Genomic DNA, 23,721 nt, shown 5'->3' on the forward strand with positions numbered 1-23,721 from the left:
AATGCAGTGCACCACATTTTCTGCCACTACTACACTCCTAGGCAGCAGTCTTAATAGAACTGACCGTAGCCAAAAGAATATCCAGCTGTTTTGGAACTGTGACCAGCTCCACCTGCACCTGTACAAATCACGAACACGTCCTAACCATTCTACAAGGGTTGACTGAAAAGTAATGCCTCCACCTTCATAACTCTTCAACAGTTGGCAGCATTGGTATGCGGCAGGTACTAGCTTGTTCCTTAGCCTCTTCTCTACAGCTCCTGTTGGCGGGAAGCCTTAGCATTGAATGGTTGTGTTGTTACAGTGTAAAGTATGGAACCCTGTGCAGACGGTCGGTCAATGCGATTTAAGCAACATGCAGTCATTGAATTCTTGACAGAAGAAGGTGTCACCCCAAAGGAGATTCATCACAGAACAAAAGCAGTTTATGATGATTGTGTTGATGTGAGTACTGTGGGTCAGTGGGTGAATAAGTTTAAAGATGTTGAGGCGGAAACATCTGACCTGCGTGACAAACAAAGAGTTGGAAGCCCTGTAACAGCAACCAATAAGTTTCACAAGCAAAATGTTGACAGATCGATTCAGGACAATCGTCGTATCACTCAGAGAGAAACTGCAAGCACAATCAGCATTTCACAAGAACGTGTGGGTCACACTATTGCTTTGCTTGGCTATTGGAAGACCTGCGCACGGTGGGTACCCCGGATGCTGACTCCTGAAATGAAAGCACACAGATTTGAAATCTGCCAGGAGCTCCTCTCACGTTACGAGAATGAAGGTAATGCCTTTCTCCATTAAACTGTGACAGGAGACGAAACGTGGGTACGGGTACACCATTACAACCCGGATACGAAACATCAGTGCATGGAATATCAACACAAAGACTCGCCCCAGAAAAAGAAATTCAAGATGCAGACCTCAGCTGGAAAAATCATGGCCACAGTGTTCTGGGACACATGGTGTTATCTATGTTGATTTTCTTGATCGTGGAACAACAATAAATTCAGAGTGTTACATTACAATGCTACGAACTCTGAAACGATGGCTAACAAGGGTCTGAAATGAAAAGGAAAATGTTTTCCTGCAACATGACAATGTCAAACCACACACTTCACATGCCACCACAGCAGAACTTCAGAGACTGAATCTCACCACCGTACAGCATCCTCCATACAGTCCAGATTTAGCACCGTCTGACATCCATCTGTTCCCCATAATGAAAGACGATCTGCGGTGACATCATTATGCTTCTGATGAAGACATTGAGAGAACTGTGAGACTGTGGTTGCGGAAATAGTGTGTTGACTTCTTCCTTGATAGCTGCAGAAAAGTGAATATTGGTAATTAAAGATCACATTCTAAGGATTATTTCTGCATTTGATATATGAAAATATTCCCATCCAAACCCAATTAACAAAGGTGGAGGCATTATTTTTCATTCAACCCTCGGAGGATTACTAACGTAAGTACTGACCATAAAAGCGCAGACAGAAACCTAGATATGTGAACTGTTACCCTTCTGATGTGCCACTAATGGAGGCTGATGCCTTATGAGCTGTGCAGCTAGCTGTTCAGAAGAAATGACAGTCATGCACAGATTGCCTGATGCAGATGTGTAACAGGCAACAGTTGGAGCCTGGCTTATTGGCTTACTAGGCTGAAACGAATGGTCCCTGGCACTTTAAAACATATCAAAGATGACTAGTGCTCTACAGACTGCCTGAATTTACACTTACAGTTACAAAATGCAAGAGTAAACCTCTTATATAGAAAACTACACACAAAATTTCAGAAATCTGGTACTAATAAAACGCAGAAAAGCTAAATATGGACCTTGTCGCTATGCAGGTATGTACCGGGCAACAATTGGAGCCTAATTGATTACCGAATAACAGACGACATTTGGGACTGGATTCAAGACTTCTTTGCAGAGAGAACTCTACAAATCACTCTTAATGGAACAAAACTGGCATATGTAACGGTAATTTCAGGAGTACCCCAAAAAAGTGTAACAGGACTGTTATTTTTTGCAAGAATTATATAAGTAGTAGTCAAATGAAAATGAGACAGATGGGGAAAAAAGTAAGTAAACTGTTTATTATTTCAAACGTAATCACAATAACCATTAATCCAGTTATCCCACTGTGACACAAGATGGTCATTGTCTTGATGGAAAAATGTTTGCACTTGCATGATTGTATCCACACATGCACCTCTTCATTTGAAGCAAATTGATGGCCATGAATGTCTTTCTTTAGGGCTAAAAGAATATTGTACTTGCATGGAGAGAGATTGGGACTGTATGCAGGATATGAGACGGGTTGCCAGCAAAACTTCTGAGGTGTACTTGAAACATCCCTGGCAAAATGTGAGCAGGTCATATTGCATCAGTATGTATCTCATCTTCAAACGTGGTGAACACAGTAGTATCGAAGGACACGAACTGTATCTCTACGATGACTGCCTCCCCTAACAACCTGTTTATTGATGTTTATTGACTTGCATGCATTTAATAAACCAGTAAAAGTGTAAGTGGACAAAGGAGCTGCAGTGATTTTAGTAAACGCACAAACGTACGTGAACTTGGGCTCCTCTTCGCTCACACAGGTTTTACGGAAGTTGGTAGCTACAATAAACAGCAGATTCCAATCTAGGTCAGTTTTCCAAGCCTGTCTCTTAAAAATCTGTTGCTCACTCTCTCACCTTCCTTGCTGGAGATCATTCCCACAGTGCAGACCTGTTCAGGTTAGATGTGTTTAACATTCTTGATTTCTCCATTGCCGATGACAAAAATTTTGTCAAACCAAGTTCCATATCAGAAACTGGAGTTCCTCTGCACTGAGTTTTTGTCTCTGTTTTCCCCTGCGCTTGGTTGTGCTATCGGTTTTCAGGCCGACATTACCAATTAAAGTCTGCCCCTCTCTTTTTCGGGTACGGCAGGTGCCTGTCATGTTGTGTGACTCTGTCAAGGCCAAACTAGACCATTTGACATTGCTTGGTGTCATTTGGCCTATTTCCTCCGCCATTGGTCATCATTAAGAAGTTGACGGGTAAGTTTTGTATCTGTGGAGACTCCAGTGTCACAATTCATGCACATTCCATGACAGATACATACTCTTTGCCCTGTCCCGACAAGTTGCTTGCAAAATTAACAGGGGGCCACTACTTTTCCAAGTAGGTGCCTTCTTCTTGTCAATACACCTTTCAGACTATACCAATATCAATGCTTCCCTTCTGGCATTGCTAGCATGCCTCAAAGTTTTCAGCGTTTCTTAGCATAGCTGACAGCCTCTGTGACTGGCTGCATCAATTACCCTCGACGATACTGTGGTTTCGGGTTCTTCCACCAAAGACTATCTTAGAAATCTCTGATTGTTGTTTTCTGTTTTGCAGTCTGTGGATCTCAAGTGCAATCTTAGCAAATCTAGATTCTCGCTACTTACACTTACTTTGTTCAGCACAGGTGGCCCAGCAAGTCTCTTTGTCACCTAGCTGATGCAGCAGCACCCACTAGAGTGTCTACATGTCAATTTTGCTGGGCCATTCCTAAATCAGGATTGGCTCACTGTAGTGGATGCCTATTCCAAGTTTCCATATGCGGCATATGCAACCATGTCTATGGCGGCCACTATTTTGGGCCTGTTTAAGAGCTTTGCAATTGAGGGATTTCCAGGTACCATGGTTACCAATAATGGCTCCTAGTTTGTTTCTCAGGAATTTGCATCGTTTTGTCTGGCTAGTGGTGTTCACCATCTCACAGCTCCCCCAATCTCATCCTCAATCTAAAGGTGAGTCTGAATGCAAGATTTAAAACTCAGATGTGGACATATGTTTCTGGCACATCCCCTGAAGCTGCTCTAGACCATTTTTTGGGTTCATACCATTTCAGTTCAGTGGGGGGACAAGAGCCATGTGCAGCTGCTTTGTGGACGCCGACCACAGACCATCCTTCACCTGATGCATCTGACGCCACGTCCACTGCCATCACCAGCTCTGCGAAGGTTCTGGCCGTGTGGGCGTGTCTGGTTTGTGGTTTTGGCTGCCGGTGTAACTGGGTTCCTACCGTCACCGAGCATCACCGGGGCCAGTGTCTGTGTGTCATCAGCACTCATGACAGGCAGATGTACTGTCACTTTGACCAGCTGTGACCATGCACAGCGGGGTCTGTTCTGGATGGTCTACCACCTCCCCACCAATGCCAATACTGATGCCTGTTCATGTGTCGCAAACGGTCAGCTATGCACTGCGGGTCACTGCCTGCCAGACAGCTGCCTCCGCCCCGCCGCCCACTCCCCCTTCTTGACTGCTGTTGCTGGTGCAGTCCCACTGCACCTAACACCGCAGCCACCGTCGCTCTTTTGCTGGGTTCCATGAGGCCATCATCTCCAATGTCCCAGCTGATGCCGCCGGTGCCAACTGCAGAGCTTTATGAGGACTTCAGTATGGAGATGCTATCCCTGTTCTGCCCTATGGCCTCTCACAAGAGAGGGGATGGCCTGCCAACCTGCCCCTCATCACTTCTGTCCCTACTTGTCAGTGACTGCCCACTATATGCTGCAGCCACCGTTGTCATCGGCGATGAAATGGTCGTCAGTGCTATCATTGGTGTTTTCCGTGACTCATAATCTCAGTGTTTTTTTTTTTTTTTTTTTTTTTTTTTAAACAATATCTGTGCTTTTTTTTCTGTACCAATGGTTTTCTTTGTGCCTAGCATTTTCATGTTTGTATGTGGTTTTCCCACCCCCTAGAAGAGAGGAGTGCTGTACCTTCACTCAAGATGCGTGTGATTTCAGAGGTTGCGTGTCCATACAGTGCACAGGCCTGCTTATAGAGGCCACATGACCTGGGTCAGCCCCCTGGCATGCTCTGGTGGGCCGCCAAAGAAACAGTATTATTTAAACATTCACAAATGTGGGCTCAGCCTATTCTGTAGCCTGTATTACTGTTGTCTATACTTCGTTCATCATAAGAATAAATCTGATGCAACAAAACACAAACACAATGAATGATAAGCAACTGTAGCTCTCGTACATTGGTGCTGTTTCGCTCTTGGAAGTAGGTCTAGCTTATGAATTCGATATCTTATTACTAGGTCACTGTAAATGAAGCTTTAAGACATTCTGATGTATTAAGAGCCAACATTTTTTGTAATCATAGTTTAGCTGTGTAATTCTTATTTAAAAAATCATGTACAGTCACAGTCTCCATATACGCTACTTGTGCTTTGATTGGGATGACACTGCTTCCTGCTTTGTAGTGAAACACATATGCGGAATGGCGAGAAACAAGTTTTTATTTATGTTTTTCATAAAATTACAGGGAAAAATCAGCTTTGATGTTTTGCGAGAAAAGCCAAGTCGATGTATGCATAACACACAGCATAAACATATTCTTATTACCATACCTGACTGTACTCAAGACAGCTTGGCTTCCACTCCATGTGAAACAAAATCCAATGAAGTTCCAGCAAATGTGAAAGAATACATAGTGTAATGTTTACATGAGATTTATTCTTGTGATGAACGGAGTCAATGAGTTTAGTGCTATGCACAACCTGTACTTCATTGTGCCTTACATTTTCCTCATACCATAAATTGTGTTTGTTCTTGCTGTAGCAAATATATTCTTTGATAGCTAGCTACACATTTTCAAAATTCACCCTATGATTCTCAAATTGGTATTTGACATTCTCTGTGAGATTCCAGTTTAGTTCAGCTGCAAACAACTCTGAAAGACAAGATCAGGTATTTGACAAATGTTTCTTACAAGAGTAATTTTAGAAATAAGCACGAAGAAGCTGCCAATAATACACAATAGAAAGTGCAGTATTAGTTATTCAATAAATAATATGTTTTCTGGTGTCAAGCAGAGTTCACAATTTCACTGTCTCGCTAGAATCCAGATAGTGAACACACAGGTGGCCACAGATTGTGGCACCTGAGGAATACAAGTAGGTCAGTAGTTGAAAAATTCTGAGCAAAAATGATATCACCAATTCTGATAGAAATCCGAAAACATACCATTAAACAGAAACTATATTCAGTAATTCACATTTACGTCTGAACCAAGAATTAGCAGTTCGATGAGAAAAATGTGCATACAAATAATGTGACCTCTTAAATGAAATGTTTTACCTGTTACTGGAGAAGGAAATCTCAATACTGGTACCAGGGTTGCTTACGGACCCAGCGAAGCCTAATACCAGCATCTGTTCGTATCTTTATGGAAGCTGATTCAGCAGCACGTACAGTTTCCTTCACAGATTGCATAAGGTTTTGGGCATTTCCGACAAGCATATCTGTCGCTTCCTGATCCTCTTCAGTTCCTATGAAATATGAATCAGTTTGTAAGTCCAATTTAATGTCATACATCTGGACTACTTTACGAATGTTTATCAGTCAAAATGCAGAAACAATTGGATGTCATTAATTTTCCATTGCCTAACTTGTGTGTAACTGCTAAGAATGGAAGTTCTGAATAAAATTGTTTGAAAATATGGTACAAAAATTATGTAAAACTACCGTGATGCAAATACATTAAATATAATGGCATAATTACACAGGGCAAACACTGTTCAACATATAGGTGTATGCTGAAATGAAAGAATCAAAGTAGATGTAAGAAGAAAGCATTAAAATAAGTAATACATTTCAAATCTGACAAGCTATTTCACAAACCTATGCCCCAAAATTGTCTTTCATAATTATAGGACATTAAATGGATTCTGACAAAAACAAACTACAGGTAACAGGCTTCTGGTGAGGTATCTCACAAATAATTTCCTGTGTACATTTGTTTCTCATACATATTACAGACAAAAGTAAAAGTACAAAATAAAAACCCCATTGTAATGCAAATCATGCAAGAAATATAATTTGAAAAGAAAATGCTAATAACGTCTGTAATGATCCCTGACATGCATTAAATTTCTATTACTTCCAGAAATACGCATTATAACACAGAAGTAAACACTTTCTTAACTGGAATATTAGGGCACTCGCTTTACAGATATTTATTGTAGAGATCAAACATGTCTCCCTCTCATCAAAAATAGTAGAGTACACCACAAGTAACTACTATATCTGCAGTCCATACATTTTCATTTCTCCAACATGCAAAAATGCCAGCAAATAACCAAAAGATATGCATTAAAATTACTAAAAATGCTCAAAACACATGCTTTGAAATAAAAATAGGGTTACCCCCTCGAATCTCTCCCATGTCCATCCGTGGAATAGTTTCTGTTAGGGCAAAAGCAAACAGCATTATTAAGCAAATATACATACTTAGCCTCACTGAAAATAGAAAAAAAAGCAAAATTAATTAAAGAGACAAACTGGTGAGATATAGTTAGCACTACTGGGCAATATGGATTTGTAAGATTAATTGTGAAAAGTTAATGAACACTGAATGGACGATGTGATTAAATCATTACACCTCAGCCTAGGTTTCTGTCTATGAACTGACAATGAATAGTGGTGAAGCAAATAAGCAAAGGCATAGGAACAATTGGGAAGCCTTTCTGGTATCCAAGGTTGTGGTCATTACGCAATCGCCATACAGAAATGTAACATACAACAGAACTTTGTCACAACTAGCTTTTAAATACTGTGAAGCTGTATGTTATGGGTCATGTATGTATTAGAAAATATGATGTGTTCTGTTTCTTCTGATTTGACATTCAGTTTCTTTAGTAACAGAAAGTTTATGTATTACTGATTACAAATACATAGAAAACAAAGTGGCATATACTCTCCAGCACTGTACACGTGAAACAAGACTTGTATAACTATAGCTGTTATACCAAAGGTTCACCACATATACACATTCTGTGTCACTAAATTTACTTGTTGCAAGTGCTGAAACTGTTTGCTAGTTATTATCTTTAGAATGCCAGATAATGACAGTTCATAATTTATATATGTTTTCAGATACTTCTGGACATCAGAAATATTAATAACTGTATTATTCTTTACAGGAAATGTTAGTTTTATGCTACATAAAAAGACTTTTGATAGATATTTATGTATTCTGTCGATTTTGTACATACCGAGTAATGTACCCTATTTTGTGTCATAATTTTGTTTGCTATTTTTCAATCTGCTAAATACTTTTTTTAATATAATTATGTTTCTGCTCCCTGATTTGTTAAAAGACAGTGACTTCTATTTGCACATCCTCATTTGTTTGGGGTTAATGAACAATACAATCAACAAATAACAATAGTTGAGACTAGTGAAATAAAAATTCTTCAGATTACAAAAAAATGGAACAGCAAAATGATAAGCTAGTGGCAAAACAGAACATTGACAGAAATATGCAAATTGCTGGTAACGGGAACAGAAGAGCAAGATAGATAGATGTTTGCACTAGGTAACCAATCTCTTTCATTTACAGCTATTTAACATCACATTTAGGTTGTCTAAATTTACAGTACCCCATGGCTGAAACAGCTCTACATTACATCACCCACTGGGTAATATGTTTCTACTAATATCACCTGTATCATCTCATACAGCACCAATATCTACAGCCGTGAAAACTTATACCATGATACATACTCTTGCCATCCCCAAATCACTATTGACCCATCAAGGCACAGTTAATATTAACTTTTCAGATACTTACTCCACAACTTTTCATACACACATCTCTCTCTCTCTAGTCTGTGCCCATACTCTCAAAAGTGCAAATCCTGTACCAGTCTCTTCTACTTCTTTTGGGATCTCTTCTTACCTTCACACATATTCCATCTACCCACTTCTAACTCAATCATCCCTCTTTTCTCTTACCTTCATATCTTGCTGTGCCTGACCATTATTTTAAACTGCTGCTGGTTGTATTGCCCCTTACACACATTTGTTCTGACCTTCCACCAAGTCTTTGTTTATTATTAACTCCTCTATCTTACTTCATGCCCATCAGTTTCCCCAGCCACTAAACACACTACATGTCTCTACTAACAAACTACGAACTATGCTGTTTCCACCGATTCTGTCAATTTCCTATTTTACATAATATTTTGCTGCTTCCTCCTCCTCGTTCTCCTTTTTTAATTACCCGTAACAGGTGTGTCTTTTTTGTAAAATTTTATTCCATTACTAGTTCTGTTTATCACATGTAAGTATGCGTGATAGGACTTGGTTCCAACATGATATTCAAACATCATATTCAAAGTGAGCTGATAGATATCTTCAATAGAGGTATCCATTACCGAATTTTGTTTCTTTGAGAATACAAGGAGCGGCTAAATGTTCCCAATAAATATTCATTTTAGTAGGATAATATTGCAGGGAATAGGTGTTTGAGGGCAGTGAAGGAATGTTTGAATTCACGGAAAGAAAATTTTAATTATTGTAATATACTATTCTGCCAGTTGTAACTTCAGAAACTTTTTGGGAAAACTTGAAAATGTGTTAAGAATCTGATTTAGAGAAAAATATAAGTTAATGTAATTCAGAGGTTTCAATGCACTTTGTGGGGTATTTGGCTGAGAGGAAAGTAGCAGAACTCCATGTTTTCTCATTCAGTTTTCTGCCCAATGAGAAATTTTTCAGCAAGAATACAGGGAAGAAGGAGAACAGGAATGGAAAATATTTTCAATGGTGTCTCATCCGGGGATCATTCACAAAGAAATGGGTTACTAATGGGTTATATCATCATCATCATCAGGAATCAGGAAATGATCTCATAGGAGGAGGTTTTAAAACAGAGGTGCACGATACAATGTTACTGTAGAAAATTATAACAAGTCCATCTAAAGATAAACATTCGTAAAACTTGTGGAAGACCATTAATGCAAAGGAGTGCACTGTGCCCATACCAAAGACAACTGAATATTTTTTCCAAGAGATATTTATTATTTACTATGCAAGTACGCACATGAAAAATTCACCAGTCAGCAGTCTGACTGCTGTCCTCTGTCAAGACATGAAATTGAAGTCAGGACATGAAACTCTCCCTCGCCCCACAGCCTGCCTATACTGCAAGTCGATCAGTGTGCATTTGGCTCTGTTCATGCTAACTGCCTAGTGTTTTGTGCTTGGTGACATTTTAAATAATTGTTATACAAACACAGTTATCATTTTACTTTTGAAACTATTGTGTGTGTGTGTGTGTGTGTGTGTGTGTGTGTGTGTGTGTGTGTGTGTGTTTCTTATCATGGAGATAACAGCAAGTTCAAGTAAAGATGAAACTAATTTTAAGTAGGTTCATTACTAAATTTTTCATGTGAAAACACTTCACTGACAAAAAGCAAGGACATTTATTTAATTTCGGAAAAGTTGTCTAAAGAAGAAATAGTAATTTTAGTTTGGCATTCTAATAAACAGTTCAGTGAAACAGATGATATTTTCTCCCATCATTTGTGTTATTTTTTAAAGTATTTTGAAAAAAAAAAAAAAAAACTAACTAAAAGTCTTGTTGCGATAGATTTAAGAAACATTCTGTACCTTTAACAAAGAAGAAAGATTTGAGGATAATTACTCTGGAAGAAACAAAATATGTTAAGGAAAATAAGAACATAATTTTAGTGCCAGGAAAGCTGTTGTGCTGTTGAATGAGGCAATGAAGCAAATGAGAGTGAAATAAACCAATGCAAAAAGAGTAATAGAAGGAGAAAAGTTGAATGAAACTCTTTTAGGGTTGGCTGTGACACCACTTAAACTTCAGTCATTATCTACCCAATCGAAGAAATAATATGCTAAAAAAAGTTTATTAAGAGATATTTATTACATTTTATACACAAAACACAACTGCAAAAGCAATGGGCAGTGCGGACCATTAAAGGCATAGGAGTACCGTATACCATACAGAATAAAATGGCAACTACAGCACGGCCTGTGGCACTATCAAGAGCAATAAACAGTATCTTGTTATAGACAATATTCTAAGATCAAAGGAAATTTTATTAGAAGGACTAACTACACGATGTATGTCAATAAAACATAACTTGCAGAACAAAATCAAATTAATATGAAATAAAAGTTTTTCTCAAGGTAGCAAAGGAAAGCATCTGATATCAAATTACTGAAATCAGTAAGCAAGGATGGCTGTGGAATTATAAGAACATGCAAACTGTCAATGATCATTCATTGTTAAATGCATGTAAAAATGAATTAGAATGTCTATTAAACAAACAGGTACATAGAGGAAATATTTATGTCCCAGACGCACACCCCGAAGATGATAGAACACAGATCTTTTCCAGACAGACTTAAATTTTCATTAGAAATTGGAAGTAGATGAAGTTAACAATTAGAAAATAATATCATTATTACAAGAGTTCTCAAAACTTTTTGAAAAGCAACGTATAGCATACAATAGCTGCTACCCATTTTAGTTATCATAATTGACTGTCACCCAGTTTGATTATAGAAAAGACTCATCCACAGATACTGTCACCCAGTTTGATTATAGAAAAGACTCATCCACAGATAATGCAGTTTAGTCCTGTTTGAAGTTCTGTTAAAAATTTGACAAAGTGTCCACTGGGTATCGTATGTGATTTTCCAACAGCTTACAAGCATTTTTAGACTATCCTCATGTACCAAATAATTTAGAGTCTTATGGAAAAAGGGGTGAAAGTGTATAGTTCTTGTTTTCACTCAGGTTTTTGTAACAAGGAGGACAAAGTTAAGTTAACCAGTCAAGTAACAGAAAACGCAACCACATCTACTAAGAGCACTAACATGTGTTCGAGTGTTTCCCTGGGTTCCAGTTTAGGATTACTACACATTGAAGACTTACTACCAAGTGTACTAGATAACTGCAAAAATCTTATTTATTACAAGCATTAATGCCATAGAGTCAGGTTAGGAATTGCATAATAAAGTAAAAGTAAACAATGGAAAGTCAAGGCTGAACTATAAACAATTGTGGGAAGGATAGATTACTACTCACTGTAAAGATGACACGTTGAGTTGCAGAAAGGCACAATGAAAAAACTGTTAGACATTAAGCTTCCAACCAAAGCCTCCATCAGAAATGAAAAACATCATCTATTCACACAAGGAAGCACACCTTGCACACACATTACCACTAACTATAGCTGCTTAAGCCAGACAAACTGTAATGCATCAAATGGTAGCAAAAATCTGTAATAGCATGTGGATGGGGGAGGGATAACAGGGTACAGGTGGGGGAAGATGAAACAGTGCTGCCTGGTGGAGCATGCAAGGATTAGAGGCAGCAGATAAGGCTCCCTGGTACTGCATTAGCAGACTGTGGGAGAGTGAGGTAAGGGGGAAGAAAAGGGAGCAGAAAGGTGAGGAGCAGAAAAGTGGAAAAGGTCAGTGGGTGCACTGTAGGAGAGCAGTGCACAATGAGGGTGATGAGCCTTGAATTGGGTGAAGGTGATGGGCAGAGGGGCAGAAACTGTTGAGTGGAGGGTGCGGGGACAGTAGGTTACCATACATTGAGACCGAGATGAATAATGTGTTGTACGGATAGCTACCATCTGTGCAGTTCGGAAAAGCTGGTGGTGGAGGGGTGGATCCAGATGGCCTGGGTTGTCAGGGTGGTTCATTTTGCTCTTGGCCACAGTTTGGTAGTGGGGTCATTCCACGCCAAATCATCCAGCCAAAAGTAGATATAAGACCCAATGTTTCTGGATTTGTTCCAAAATTTATGTGTGAAATGTATGCATAAAGATAAGAAAATATTCCAAGTTTCATCAAATTCAAACAAGTCGCTGTTTAAAGTTTTAGGCTAAGTGTATTTCTCAGGGTGATTGAGGCGTAACTAATTGGCGGGGTTCTGAGTTGGAACAATTTTATCTTATATTAAAGTCAAAATGGTTATAGTAGAGGTTATATAGAAGTAAAAGGTTTTAAAACTATAATTTGGAAGATGAGCTACTTAAAATACTAATTTATTAGTACATTTTTTGTTATGTATTTTTAAATTGGGACAAAGATTTTACTGTAGTTGAATTTTTTATGTTTTTTGCTTTATTTAGCTGAAGTTTAAGTCAAGAAACATACAACAGTTTTTGAGTCATGAGAAGTGTGTTGAAGTTCAGATACGGCAGTACTACTATGTAAGTATGTACATGAAAAATTCACCAGTCAGCGGTCTGACTGCTGTCTTCTGTCAAGACATGAAATTCAAGTCAGGATATGAAACTCACCCTCCCCCCACAGCTTGCCTGTACTGCGAGTCTATCAGTGTGCACTTGGCTCTGTTCAAGTTAACTGCCTAGTGTTATGTGCTTGGTGACATTTTAAATAATTGTTATACAAACACAGTTATCATTTTACTTTTGAAACTATCGTGTGTGTGTGTGTGTGTGTGTGTGTGTGTGTGTGTGTGTTTCTTACCATGGAGATAACAGCAAGTTCAAGTAAAGATGAAACTAATTTTAAGTGTACAGTAGGTTCATTAGTAAATTTTTCATGTAAAAATACTTCACTGACAAAAAGCAAAGACATTTATTTAATTTTGGAAAAGTTGTCTAAAGAAGAAATAGAAATTTTAGTCTCACATGCTAATAAGCAGTACAGCGACAGTTGATATTTGTTCCCAACATTTGTGTTATTTTTTAAAGTATTTTGAAGAAGGAAAAAAAAAAAACTAAAAATCCTGTTGTGATAGATTTAAGAAACATTCTGTACCTTTAACAACGAAGAAAGATTTGAGGATAATTACTCTGGGAAAGCAAAATATGTTAAGGAAAATAAGAACATTATTTTAGTGCCAGGAAAGCAGTTGTGCAGTACATGTACAAAACTGTTGAATGGGGCAACACCTAGTTTAGATTATGAAGATATTGCTCTACTTGAAAGTCATGAAGCAAATGAGAGTAAATCAACCAATGCAAAAAGAGTAGTAGAAAGAGAAAAGTTGAATGAAACACTTTTAGGATTGGATTTGACGCCACTTAAACTTCAGACATTATGTACCCAACTGAAGAGCAAATATGGTAAAAAGAAGATTAAAAAGGCAAAAGACCAGGTTTAAAAAAAGCTGTCATTTGTTCTGAAAGTACAAGAATCCAACAATTCAAGTGAATCTGACAATACAACTCAAGTTAACGAATTGAAGACAAAATCTGAGGATCTTGATCATTTAGTGGATGTTATAAAAAAAAGAAACTCAAGACAAACTTAACCAAATGGGAGAAAATACAGATATTAACAATCACTCCAAAGTCTTGGTCTTGCAGAAAAGCAGCGGAAAAAAGTAATTTATCAGAATATTTAGTGCAAAAAGCCAGAACGCTTGCAAACAAGAAAGTTATTTTGGTTTTGACAGAACTCAAACATGCCAGAACCCTTCCCTCAAGAAACAATAGACACTGTCCAACTGTTTTATGAAGATGATGAATTTTCTTACATGTTGCCAGGTGCTAAAGACATAGTTAGTATAAAAAAAAAACCCTTACAAGCAGAAAAGAATTCTTTTATGCAACTTAGAAGAAATATTTATTGTGTTTAAAGAATATTAAAATTGGATTTTCTAAATTTTGCTCCTTGAGACCAAAATAGTGTGTGCTTGCTGGTCCACCTGGAACTCTCAGTGTATGTGCTTGTGCCACCAAAAGTTGAGCTTTTTTAGCAAACGTTCTGAACCAGTATGATAAAGAATCAATACACACTATGATGGACAAATTGGTTAGTGATAGACAAAACAGGGACTGTATAATAAGATGATGTGATGTGTGCCCAAAAACAAGTGAATCACTGCAGCTACATCTAAGAGAAATACTAGAAAACTATGATGAAGATGAAGACATTAAATTTTCGCAGTGGGTTTCAAGTGATGGCAGAATGACTTTACAAACAATGCTACTACCTTGTAAGGAGTTTACTGATTATACTATTAAAAAAATTGAGCCTGCGATACCTCATTCTTACATCACAGAAACTCAAAATTCTTACATGAAACAGAGAAAAGAAAATTTGGCATTTAATGCGGTTTTAGTTCTTATGGATTTTGCAGAAAACTACAACTTCATTCTGCAAAATGAAGTGCAATCCTACCACAGGGCCACTTGAGCTGCTCAGTTCATCCAGTAGTAATTTTTTTCTAAAAATGAAGATTCCACCATAAAGAAACATCATTGTGTTTCATTTCAGATGATCTAAAGCATGATATACCATTTGTTTATTCATTACAAGGAAAAAAAAGTTATAAACCCATAGATTTCATAAAACAAAACTCTCCCGACATTGACCAAACAGAGCATTTCACAGATGGTTGCAGTGCTCAGTACAAAAACATGATAAATTTATGTTTTCATTATAAAGATTTGAAATTGAGTGGAAGCTGGTCATTTTACACTACAAATCATGGCAAAACAACATGCAAATGGATAGGGGCCACAGTCAAGACCACTGTTTCATATATATAATAATAGAGGGAAACATTCCACGTGGGAAAAATATATCTAAAAACAAAGATGATGTAACTTACCAAACGAAAGCGTTGGTATGTTGATAGAGACACAAATAAACACAAACACACACACAAAATTCAAGCTTTCGCAACCCACGGTTGCTTCATCAGGAAAGAGGGAAGGAGAGGGAAAGACGAAAGGATGTGGATTCTAAGGGAGAGGGTAAGGAGTCATTCCAATCCCGGGAGTGGAAAGACTTACCTTAGGGGGAAAAAAAGGACAGGTATACACACACACACACACACACACACACACACACACACACACACACACACACACATATCCATCCGCAAGCAGAAAACGTCTGCTTGTGTCTGTATATTGCGGATGGATATATGTGTGTGTGTGTGTGTGTGCGCGCGAGTGTATACCTGTCCTTTTTTCCCCCCTAAGGTAAGTCTTTCCACTCCCGGGATTGGAATGACTCCTTACCCTCTCCCTTAAAACCCACATCCTTTCGTCTTTCCCTCTCCTTCCCTCTTTCCTGACAAAGCAACCGTTTGTTGCGAAAGCTTGAATTTTGTGTGTTTGTTTGTGTGTCTATCGACCTGCCAGCACTTTCGTTTGGTAAGTCACATCATCTTTGTTTTTAGATATATTTTTCCCACTCGGAATGTTTCCCTCACACACAGAGCAGTAGGCAAAGTGAGCAGATAATAAACACTGAATAAATGTACAATTTTTGCAAAAGTTTCTTCTCAAAAATATATTTTTTTCTTTTTAAAGGAAGAAGAAATTGAAACTGAAAGAACAATGCTTGAAACTGGATTTCAAATGGGTCAAACAATACCGGGTACAAGAAGTTTCCATTATTTTAAGCCAACTTCTTGCGAAGAAATCACAGCCAAATGAGTGAGTTCAGACTTGGAAATTTTGTTGAAACAATATATTTTTATAACTATCCCAACTATTAAACCTAACCTACATTCTTTTGTTGCAGACGTTTATGAGCAAAGCTGGTGGATAGCAATGATTCTGGGTTTCAATGAAGAAGAAGGGGACTATGACATTCTTTTTATGCACCCTCATGGACCAGCAGAAACTTTCTTTTGGCCTCAAAAAGAAGACAGATGTCCTGTTCCACCAGCCCATCTTCTATGTGTAATATACAATTGATGCTAATTCCCGAAAGCAAACCATCAAAACATGGAACAATTTCAATGCTTTATTGTAAAAAACACCTTAACGGACATTTAAATGTAATTATTGTACATACTGCTTCATATAAACTTAGTACTTAGTATAATCCTTCAACTGAATAATTATTAAACTTTAAAATCATCAAAAACTCTTTGTACAAAGGATTTGTTTGAAAACGAATAATTGCCAATTCATGCTCAAATGTAAGTAAACCTATTTTGCAAAATTCTCAATGTATGTATCTTTTATTTTAAAATAATCGATACATAACCTTCAGTTCATCTGGTATTTTCACAGTTGTACTGACTTCAAATATTTAATTATTCTATTGAGTATGTATTTTACAAAGGAAATTACAAAATTTGACTTCAGTTTGTTATAAAATTGTTACAACTTAGAACATCACCAATTTTTTTTGCACCATTTGAAAGGTAAATTCATGCTGTTTTGGAAAATATATGGTTGTATTGGGTTATCTGGAGAGAGATTTTAACTATTCATTATTTTCTATGCCTACATCACAATTTTGAATTTAATAATATTTTGAGTTTCAGTACAGTTTTTCAATATGGATGAACATTATACATTGGAATTTTGTAGCTCTATCAGTTTCAGTGTTTAATCTAGAACAAAACAGTGAAACTTTCAAGGTTATAGCTTCAAAACTAATGATTTTGCTTCAAATTCTGTAAAAGCCTGCAGGCTTTAGTTACGTCTCAATCATGTCCGGAAATACAATTAGCCTAAAACATTAAACAGTGACTGGTTAGAATTGGATGAAACTTGGGCTAATTTTCTTGTCTTAATATGTGTACAATTCAAATATAAATTTTCATAAACATTTGTGACAAGTGGATGTAGGACCCTGGATGACTTAGTATGGAGTGACCCAGTGGCTATTCATCCTAGTGGATAGCTAGTTGGTAGTCATACCAATGTAAAAAGCCGAGAAATGATTGCATCAGAGCTGGCACACGACATAGCTGCTTTCAATGGTGGCCCAGCCTCCAATGTTGTAGGACAAACCTGTGATAGGACAGGAGCAGGAAGTTCAGGGAGGGTGGATTGGGCAGGTCTTGCCCCTGGGTCTTCCACAGGGACACGATTCCCTTGGCAAGGTGTTGGGACTGAGAGTGGTGTATGGATGGACTAGGATGTTGTGGAGGTTGGGTGGGCAACATAATACCACTTTAGGGGTGGTGGGAAGGATGCCGTCATATTGGGGCATGATGATAGATAATCAAGGCCCTGATGATGAGATGTGGTTCAGTTGTTCCAGTCCAGGGTGGTACTGGGTGATGACGGGGACACTCCTTTGTAGCTGGTATTTGGGGGTGGTGGGTAGGATTTGGGGTGTGGGGGGTATGGCACAGGAAAGCTATTTGTGGACTAGTTCTGGTGGTAGTGCCTGTCTGTGAAGGCCTTTGTGAGACCTGCAGCTTACTGGACAAGGGAGCGGTCTCACTGCAGATATGCCATCCCCGTGTGGTTAGGCTGTATGGGAGGTATTTTTTTATGTAGAAAGGGTGGCAACTGTTGAAATGCAGGTACTATTAGTGGTCTTAATGCAGACAGAGTTGTCAATGGAGCCCTCAGAGAGGCAATGGTCAATGTCCAGGAAGGTGGCATGCTGGGTTGAGAAGCACCAAACGAAGTGGATGGGAGAGAAGGTGTTAAGCATTGAGAACAGGGTGTCCTATCCCCGAGCTCAGATCATGAAGATATCATCAATGAACCTGAACCATATCAGGTGTTTGATGTTTTGGTAAGCTAGGAACGTTTGCTCTAGACGGTCCATTAACAGGTTGTCAATTATAAATTTTCACCAATCACCAGAAATTTTATCTCCACCAAGTTGTATCTCAGTCCTAGGTAATTGCATCACCCGACCCAGTTGACATAATCTGCCTCTCTGAACACCATGTGACCACTGGTATAGCAACTAGGCCTAAGCACAATGAGAAACTCAGACAGGAGAGTACTGCAAATGTTAGAATAAGGAAAGGTTCTCTTAAAAGTATAATTAAAAATAATGTAAGTATATTTCATCAAAATATTGGGAGTTTAAAGAATAAAATAGATATACTATGCCTGTCTGAGCATCACATGGTTACTAATATGGATAAGGTAAATGTAAGTGGATATAAGCTCTCTGCACATGTAATGAGAAAAAATATGGAGAAAGGAGGAGTTGCCATATATGTCAAAAGTTATCATTGTGCAAAAAGTATAGAAACAAAAAAGTTTTGTGTAGAGAAACATATAGAAGCATGTGCCTGTGAGCTTAAATTAAATAAAGGCACATTTGTAATTGTAACTGTATATAGGTCCCCATCAGGAAATTTTCATCTATTTCTGAAAAATTTGGACTCCTTGTTGTGCTATCTGTCAGACAGGGGGAAGCAAATTATTATTTGTGGGGACTTCAATGTAGATTCTCTGAAAGAGGGTAATAGGAAAAATGACCTTGAAGTATTACTCAGTTCTTTCAATTTGACACCCGTTATTGATTTTCCTACTCGGGTGGTAAAGGATAGCAGCTCACTGATAGATAACTTCTTTATAGACCAAGATAAGTTTAACCAGATAAATGCTCAACCTATTGAGAATGGTCTTTCTGATCATGGTGCACATCTGGTTACAATATATGACATAGCTCCATTCAGCAATACTAAACAGTCCTCCAAAGTAGTACATTCAGTCAATGATTTAACAATTGCAAATTTCAGGGAAAGCCTACAGCAGTTAGACTGGGATGAGGTGTACCATGAACCTGATGCCAATTTAAAATATAATTTGTTTCATGACATTTTTGTAAATGCATTTGAAAACTGCTTCCCCAAGAAAATAGTTAAATATACTCGTAAGAAACCTTGTAACAAACCATGGTTTACTAAGGGTATAAAAATATCTTGTAACCAGAAAAGGGAAATGTATCTGACAGCAAGAAAGAGTAGTGGCCCAGAAACTATCAAACATTATAAAAACTACTGTGTTATATTAAGAAAAGTTATTAAAAGATCCAGAACTATGTGTATCATGTCTGAAATCAGCAACACTGACAATAAAATTAAAACAATTTGGAATATTATTAAAAGAGAAACAGGTCAACCAAGAGGACAGGAAGACAGTATTACCATCAAATTGAATGAAAACTTTACAAACAAAAAGTCAGAAGTTGAAAATATTTTTAATAATCATTTTCTAAATGTTGTGGATATAGTAGGATCCAGGTGTTCATTAGAATATGCTAGGCTGTTAATGGAAGAGGCCATACCTATGCAATTTGATACAATTGAAATCTCACCCACTTCTCCCTCTGAAATTAGGAAAATAATAAACTTGCTTAAAAGCAAAAACTCACATGGAATTGATGGCATTTCCAGCAAAATACTAAAAGCTTGTTCTCAACAGATAAGTAAGATTCTCAGCCACCTGTGTAACAGCTCTCTGGAACAGGGCATTTTCCCTGATAGACTGAAATATGCTATTGTTATACCTTTGCATAAAAAGGGGGATGGATCTGATGTCAACAATTACCATCCAATCTCCCTTCTAACAGCTTTATCCAAAATTTTTGAGAAAGTAATGTATTCAAGAGTAGCTTCACATATCTGTAACAATGAAGTACTAACAAAATGTCAGTTTGGTTTCCAGAAAGGTTTTTCAACAGAAAATGCCATATATGCTTTCACCAATCAAATTTTGAATGATCTGAATAACCGAACACCACCCATTGAGATTTTTTGTGATCTCTCAAAGGCTTTTGATTGTGTAAATCATGAAATTCTGCTAGACAAGCTCAAGTATTGTGGCATGAGTGGGACAGTGCACAAATGGTTTAATTCGTACCTAACTGGAAGAGTGCAGAAAGTTAAAATAAGTAGTTCTCATAATATGCAAAGATCAGCACATTCCTCAAACTGGGGAACTATCAAGAATGGGGTTCCACAAGGGTCAGTCTTGGGTCCTTTGTTGTTCTTAATATATATTAATGACTTGCCATTCTATATTCATGAAGAGGCAAAGTTAGTTCTCTTTGCTGATGATACAAGTATAGTAATCACACCTGACAAATAAGAATTAAATGATGAAATTGTCAATACTGTCTTTCAGAAAATTACTAAGTGGTTCCTTGTAAACGGACTCTCACTCAATTTTGATAAGACACAGTACATACAGTTCCATACAGTGAATGGTATGACGCAATTAATAAATATAGACCTTAATCAGAAACGTATAGCTAAGGTAGAATATTCCAAATTTTTAGGTGTGTCCACTGATGAGAGATTAAATTGGAAGAAACACATTGATGATCTGCTGAAACGTTTGAGTTCAGCTACTTATGCAATAACGGTCATTGCAAATTTTGGTGATAAACATCTTAGTAAATTAGCTTACTACACCTATTTTCACTCGTTGCTTTCATATGGCATCATATTTTGGGGTAATTCATCACTGAGGAATAAAGTATTTATTGCACAAAAGCGTGTAATCAGAATAATAGCTGGAGTCCACCCAAGATCATCCTGCAGACATTTATTTAAGGATCTAGGGATATTCACAGTAGCTTCTCAGTATATATACTCTCTTATGAAATTTGTTATTAACAACCAAACCCAATTCAAAAGTAATAGCAGTGTGCATAACTACAATACCAAGAGAAAGGATGATCTTCACTATTCAAGATTAAATCTAACTTTGGCACAGAAAGGGGTGAATTATACTGGCACTAAAGTCTTTGGTCACTTACCAAATAGTATCAAAAGTCTGACAGATAACCAACAAGTATTTAAGAAGAAATTAAAATAATTTCTGAATGACAACTCCTTCTACTCCATAGAGGAATTTTTAGATATAAATTAGGGGAAAAAAATTATAAAAAAAGTTGTTATATTAAGTATGTTGTTAAATTAACTTAATTATGTCATGTATTGGAAAATTTGACTCGTTCCACATCATTATGAAATATCGTATTCATGATCCATGGAACTAGTATTAATCTAATCTAATCATAGGAGGGTGCCATGCAGGTGCCCAGTTGTATGTGCAAGATGGATAAATTTACTAACTATATTCTAAAACACAATTATCTCTCCTTTGAAGGGAAGGTACACAAACAAATTTATGGCACAGCCATAGGTTCACCCTCATGGCACTCTCCTCTCTGAGGTCTCCATCCACACCTCTCTCTAATTAAACCCACCAACCATCAACAGTACATGCACTTCGACAGTTGCAATTCCTTCCACACCAAAAATCCCTCCCATATAGCCTAGCCACCCAGGAATGGGGTATCTGCAGCAATGACAGTTTCCTTGCCCAGTATGCTGAAGGCCACACAAAGGCATTCACAGACAGGCACTAACCCACAGACTGGAAAAACTGAACCACATCCTCCGTCAAGGCTTTGAATGTCTACCATCATGCCCTGATGTGAGTGACATCCTATCCAAGATCCTTCCCACCCCTCATAAAGTGGTATTCTGTCACCCAACCTACATCCACAACATCCTAATCCTATCACTATGCCACTCCCAATCCCAATCCCTTGCCACAGGGATCATATCCCTGTGGAAGACCCACACAGCACTTCCTACTCTTGTCCTGTCATATGTTTATTCTACCCAATCAAAGGCTGGGCTGCATGTGAAGGCCGCCCTGTCATGTACCATCTCTCCTGCAATCATTGCTCAGGTTTTTATATTGATAAGACTACCAACCAGTTGTCCACCAGGATGAATGGCCACTGCGAAACTGTGGCCACGAGCAAAGTTGACCACCTTGTTACGTAACATGCCTGATTTCAATGGCTGCTTCAAAAACCTGGCCATCTGGATTCTATCCTCCACCTTCAGCTTTACTGAACTGTGCAAATGGAATTTATCCTAACAACACATTCTCCGCTCCCAAAATTATCACAGCCTCAATCTATGGTAACCTACTGTCCCCACACCCTCCGCCCAACAATTTCAGCCTTCTTTGTCTCACCACCTCCTTCCAATTGAAGTCCCTCACCCTCATTGTGCACTGCTCTCTGCCAATCTTTTCCCCTTCTCTACTCCTTTCCTTTCCACTCCCTTTTTTCCCCTTCCCTCCCTCCCCAGTCACCCGACACTGCATCAGATAGCCTTTCTTGTTTGACAACTTTAATCCCTGCACGCTCTGCCAGGCAGCACTGTTTCCTCTTCCCCCCTTGTACCCTGCTATCGCTGTCCCTTCCCTGCTCCACTACAGATTGTTGCTCCCGTTCCATGTGTTTCAGTTCCAGTAGGGCCTGAGCATCCAGAGATAGCAGTCACGTAAGTGTGAGGTGTGCTTGCCTGTATAAATACATGTGTGTTTTTCTTTTCTGATGAAGGCTTTGACCGGAAGCTTAATGCGTAACAGTCTTTTCATTGTGCCCATCTGCAACTCAACGTGTCATCTTTATGGTGAGTAGCACTCCCCTTTCGGTAATTGTTGATTAACAAAGTAAATAATGTATACTTAAGTTGATTTTCTTTGCATAGACCCATTCCTTAATGGCCTACAGTTGGAAGTTTGGGGCAGTTCAGTTCAGGCACAAATTGTTTCTTGGCCAAAAGTATGTCATCTCGGCTATGCATGGTATCAGTTCACAAAGTTATGTAGAACACTATTTAATATACTGGGGATTCTGAGAATAGCATTGTAATTCATCTGGTGTCTCATAATGTTTGTTGTTGACAAAATACACTCATTTGAAAGGAACCACAGCAGCCACTTAGCATGCAAAACATGAATGTTATAGAAAAACAGCACTTTCTTTCTTTGTCCAAGGGGGCTGTGTTTAATTCAATTTCTCACTGAAGAGGTAAAATATCTCAGATTGATATCGTCTAGTGACTATTTTTCTTTTTCCTAAGAAGTCTATGAGTATGATGCTCTTTGCATCCCAAAAATTACTAGCCATAACTTCTCACACTGGTCTTCATCTTCTTTGCAGCATATTCACTGCCTACAAGCAACCCATTGTTTTGACTGATGTTCAGTTTCCACAGTATAATGACAAATCTAGGTCTCATGAATGGTGACAATGTGACAAAAGTCATTCTGATTATGCTTAAATTGTTTTAACCACAGCTTCAACTTTGGAAGCTGCACCTACTTGTTGTGTACCATTAGTAATGGTCTAATCTGACGATTTTATCATTTAAAATATT

At 38.1% G+C, this 23,721-nt stretch overlaps 1 protein-coding gene across 2 annotated transcripts in view; it reads right to left on the reverse strand.

The window, feature by feature from the left end:
- The window catches only part of LOC126185056 (vinculin), a 267,137-nt gene that overhangs the window by 28,072 nt on the left and 215,344 nt on the right, over positions 1-23,721 (reverse strand). For both annotated transcript variants that reach the window (XM_049927816.1, XM_049927815.1), the window contains 2 exons: positions 7,203-7,241; positions 6,135-6,325 (listed from right to left, as the gene is read on the reverse strand). In XM_049927816.1, the coding sequence (XP_049783773.1) occupies positions 6,156-6,325; positions 7,203-7,241 (209 nt within the window). In that variant the 3' untranslated portion in view covers positions 6,135-6,155. The remainder of the gene's footprint in view (positions 1-6,134; positions 6,326-7,202; positions 7,242-23,721) is intronic.

The sequence above is a fragment of the Schistocerca cancellata genome, chromosome 4, assembly GCF_023864275.1.
Source record: "Schistocerca cancellata isolate TAMUIC-IGC-003103 chromosome 4, iqSchCanc2.1, whole genome shotgun sequence".
In the NCBI taxonomy this organism is placed as follows: Eukaryota; Metazoa; Arthropoda; class Insecta; order Orthoptera; family Acrididae; genus Schistocerca; species Schistocerca cancellata.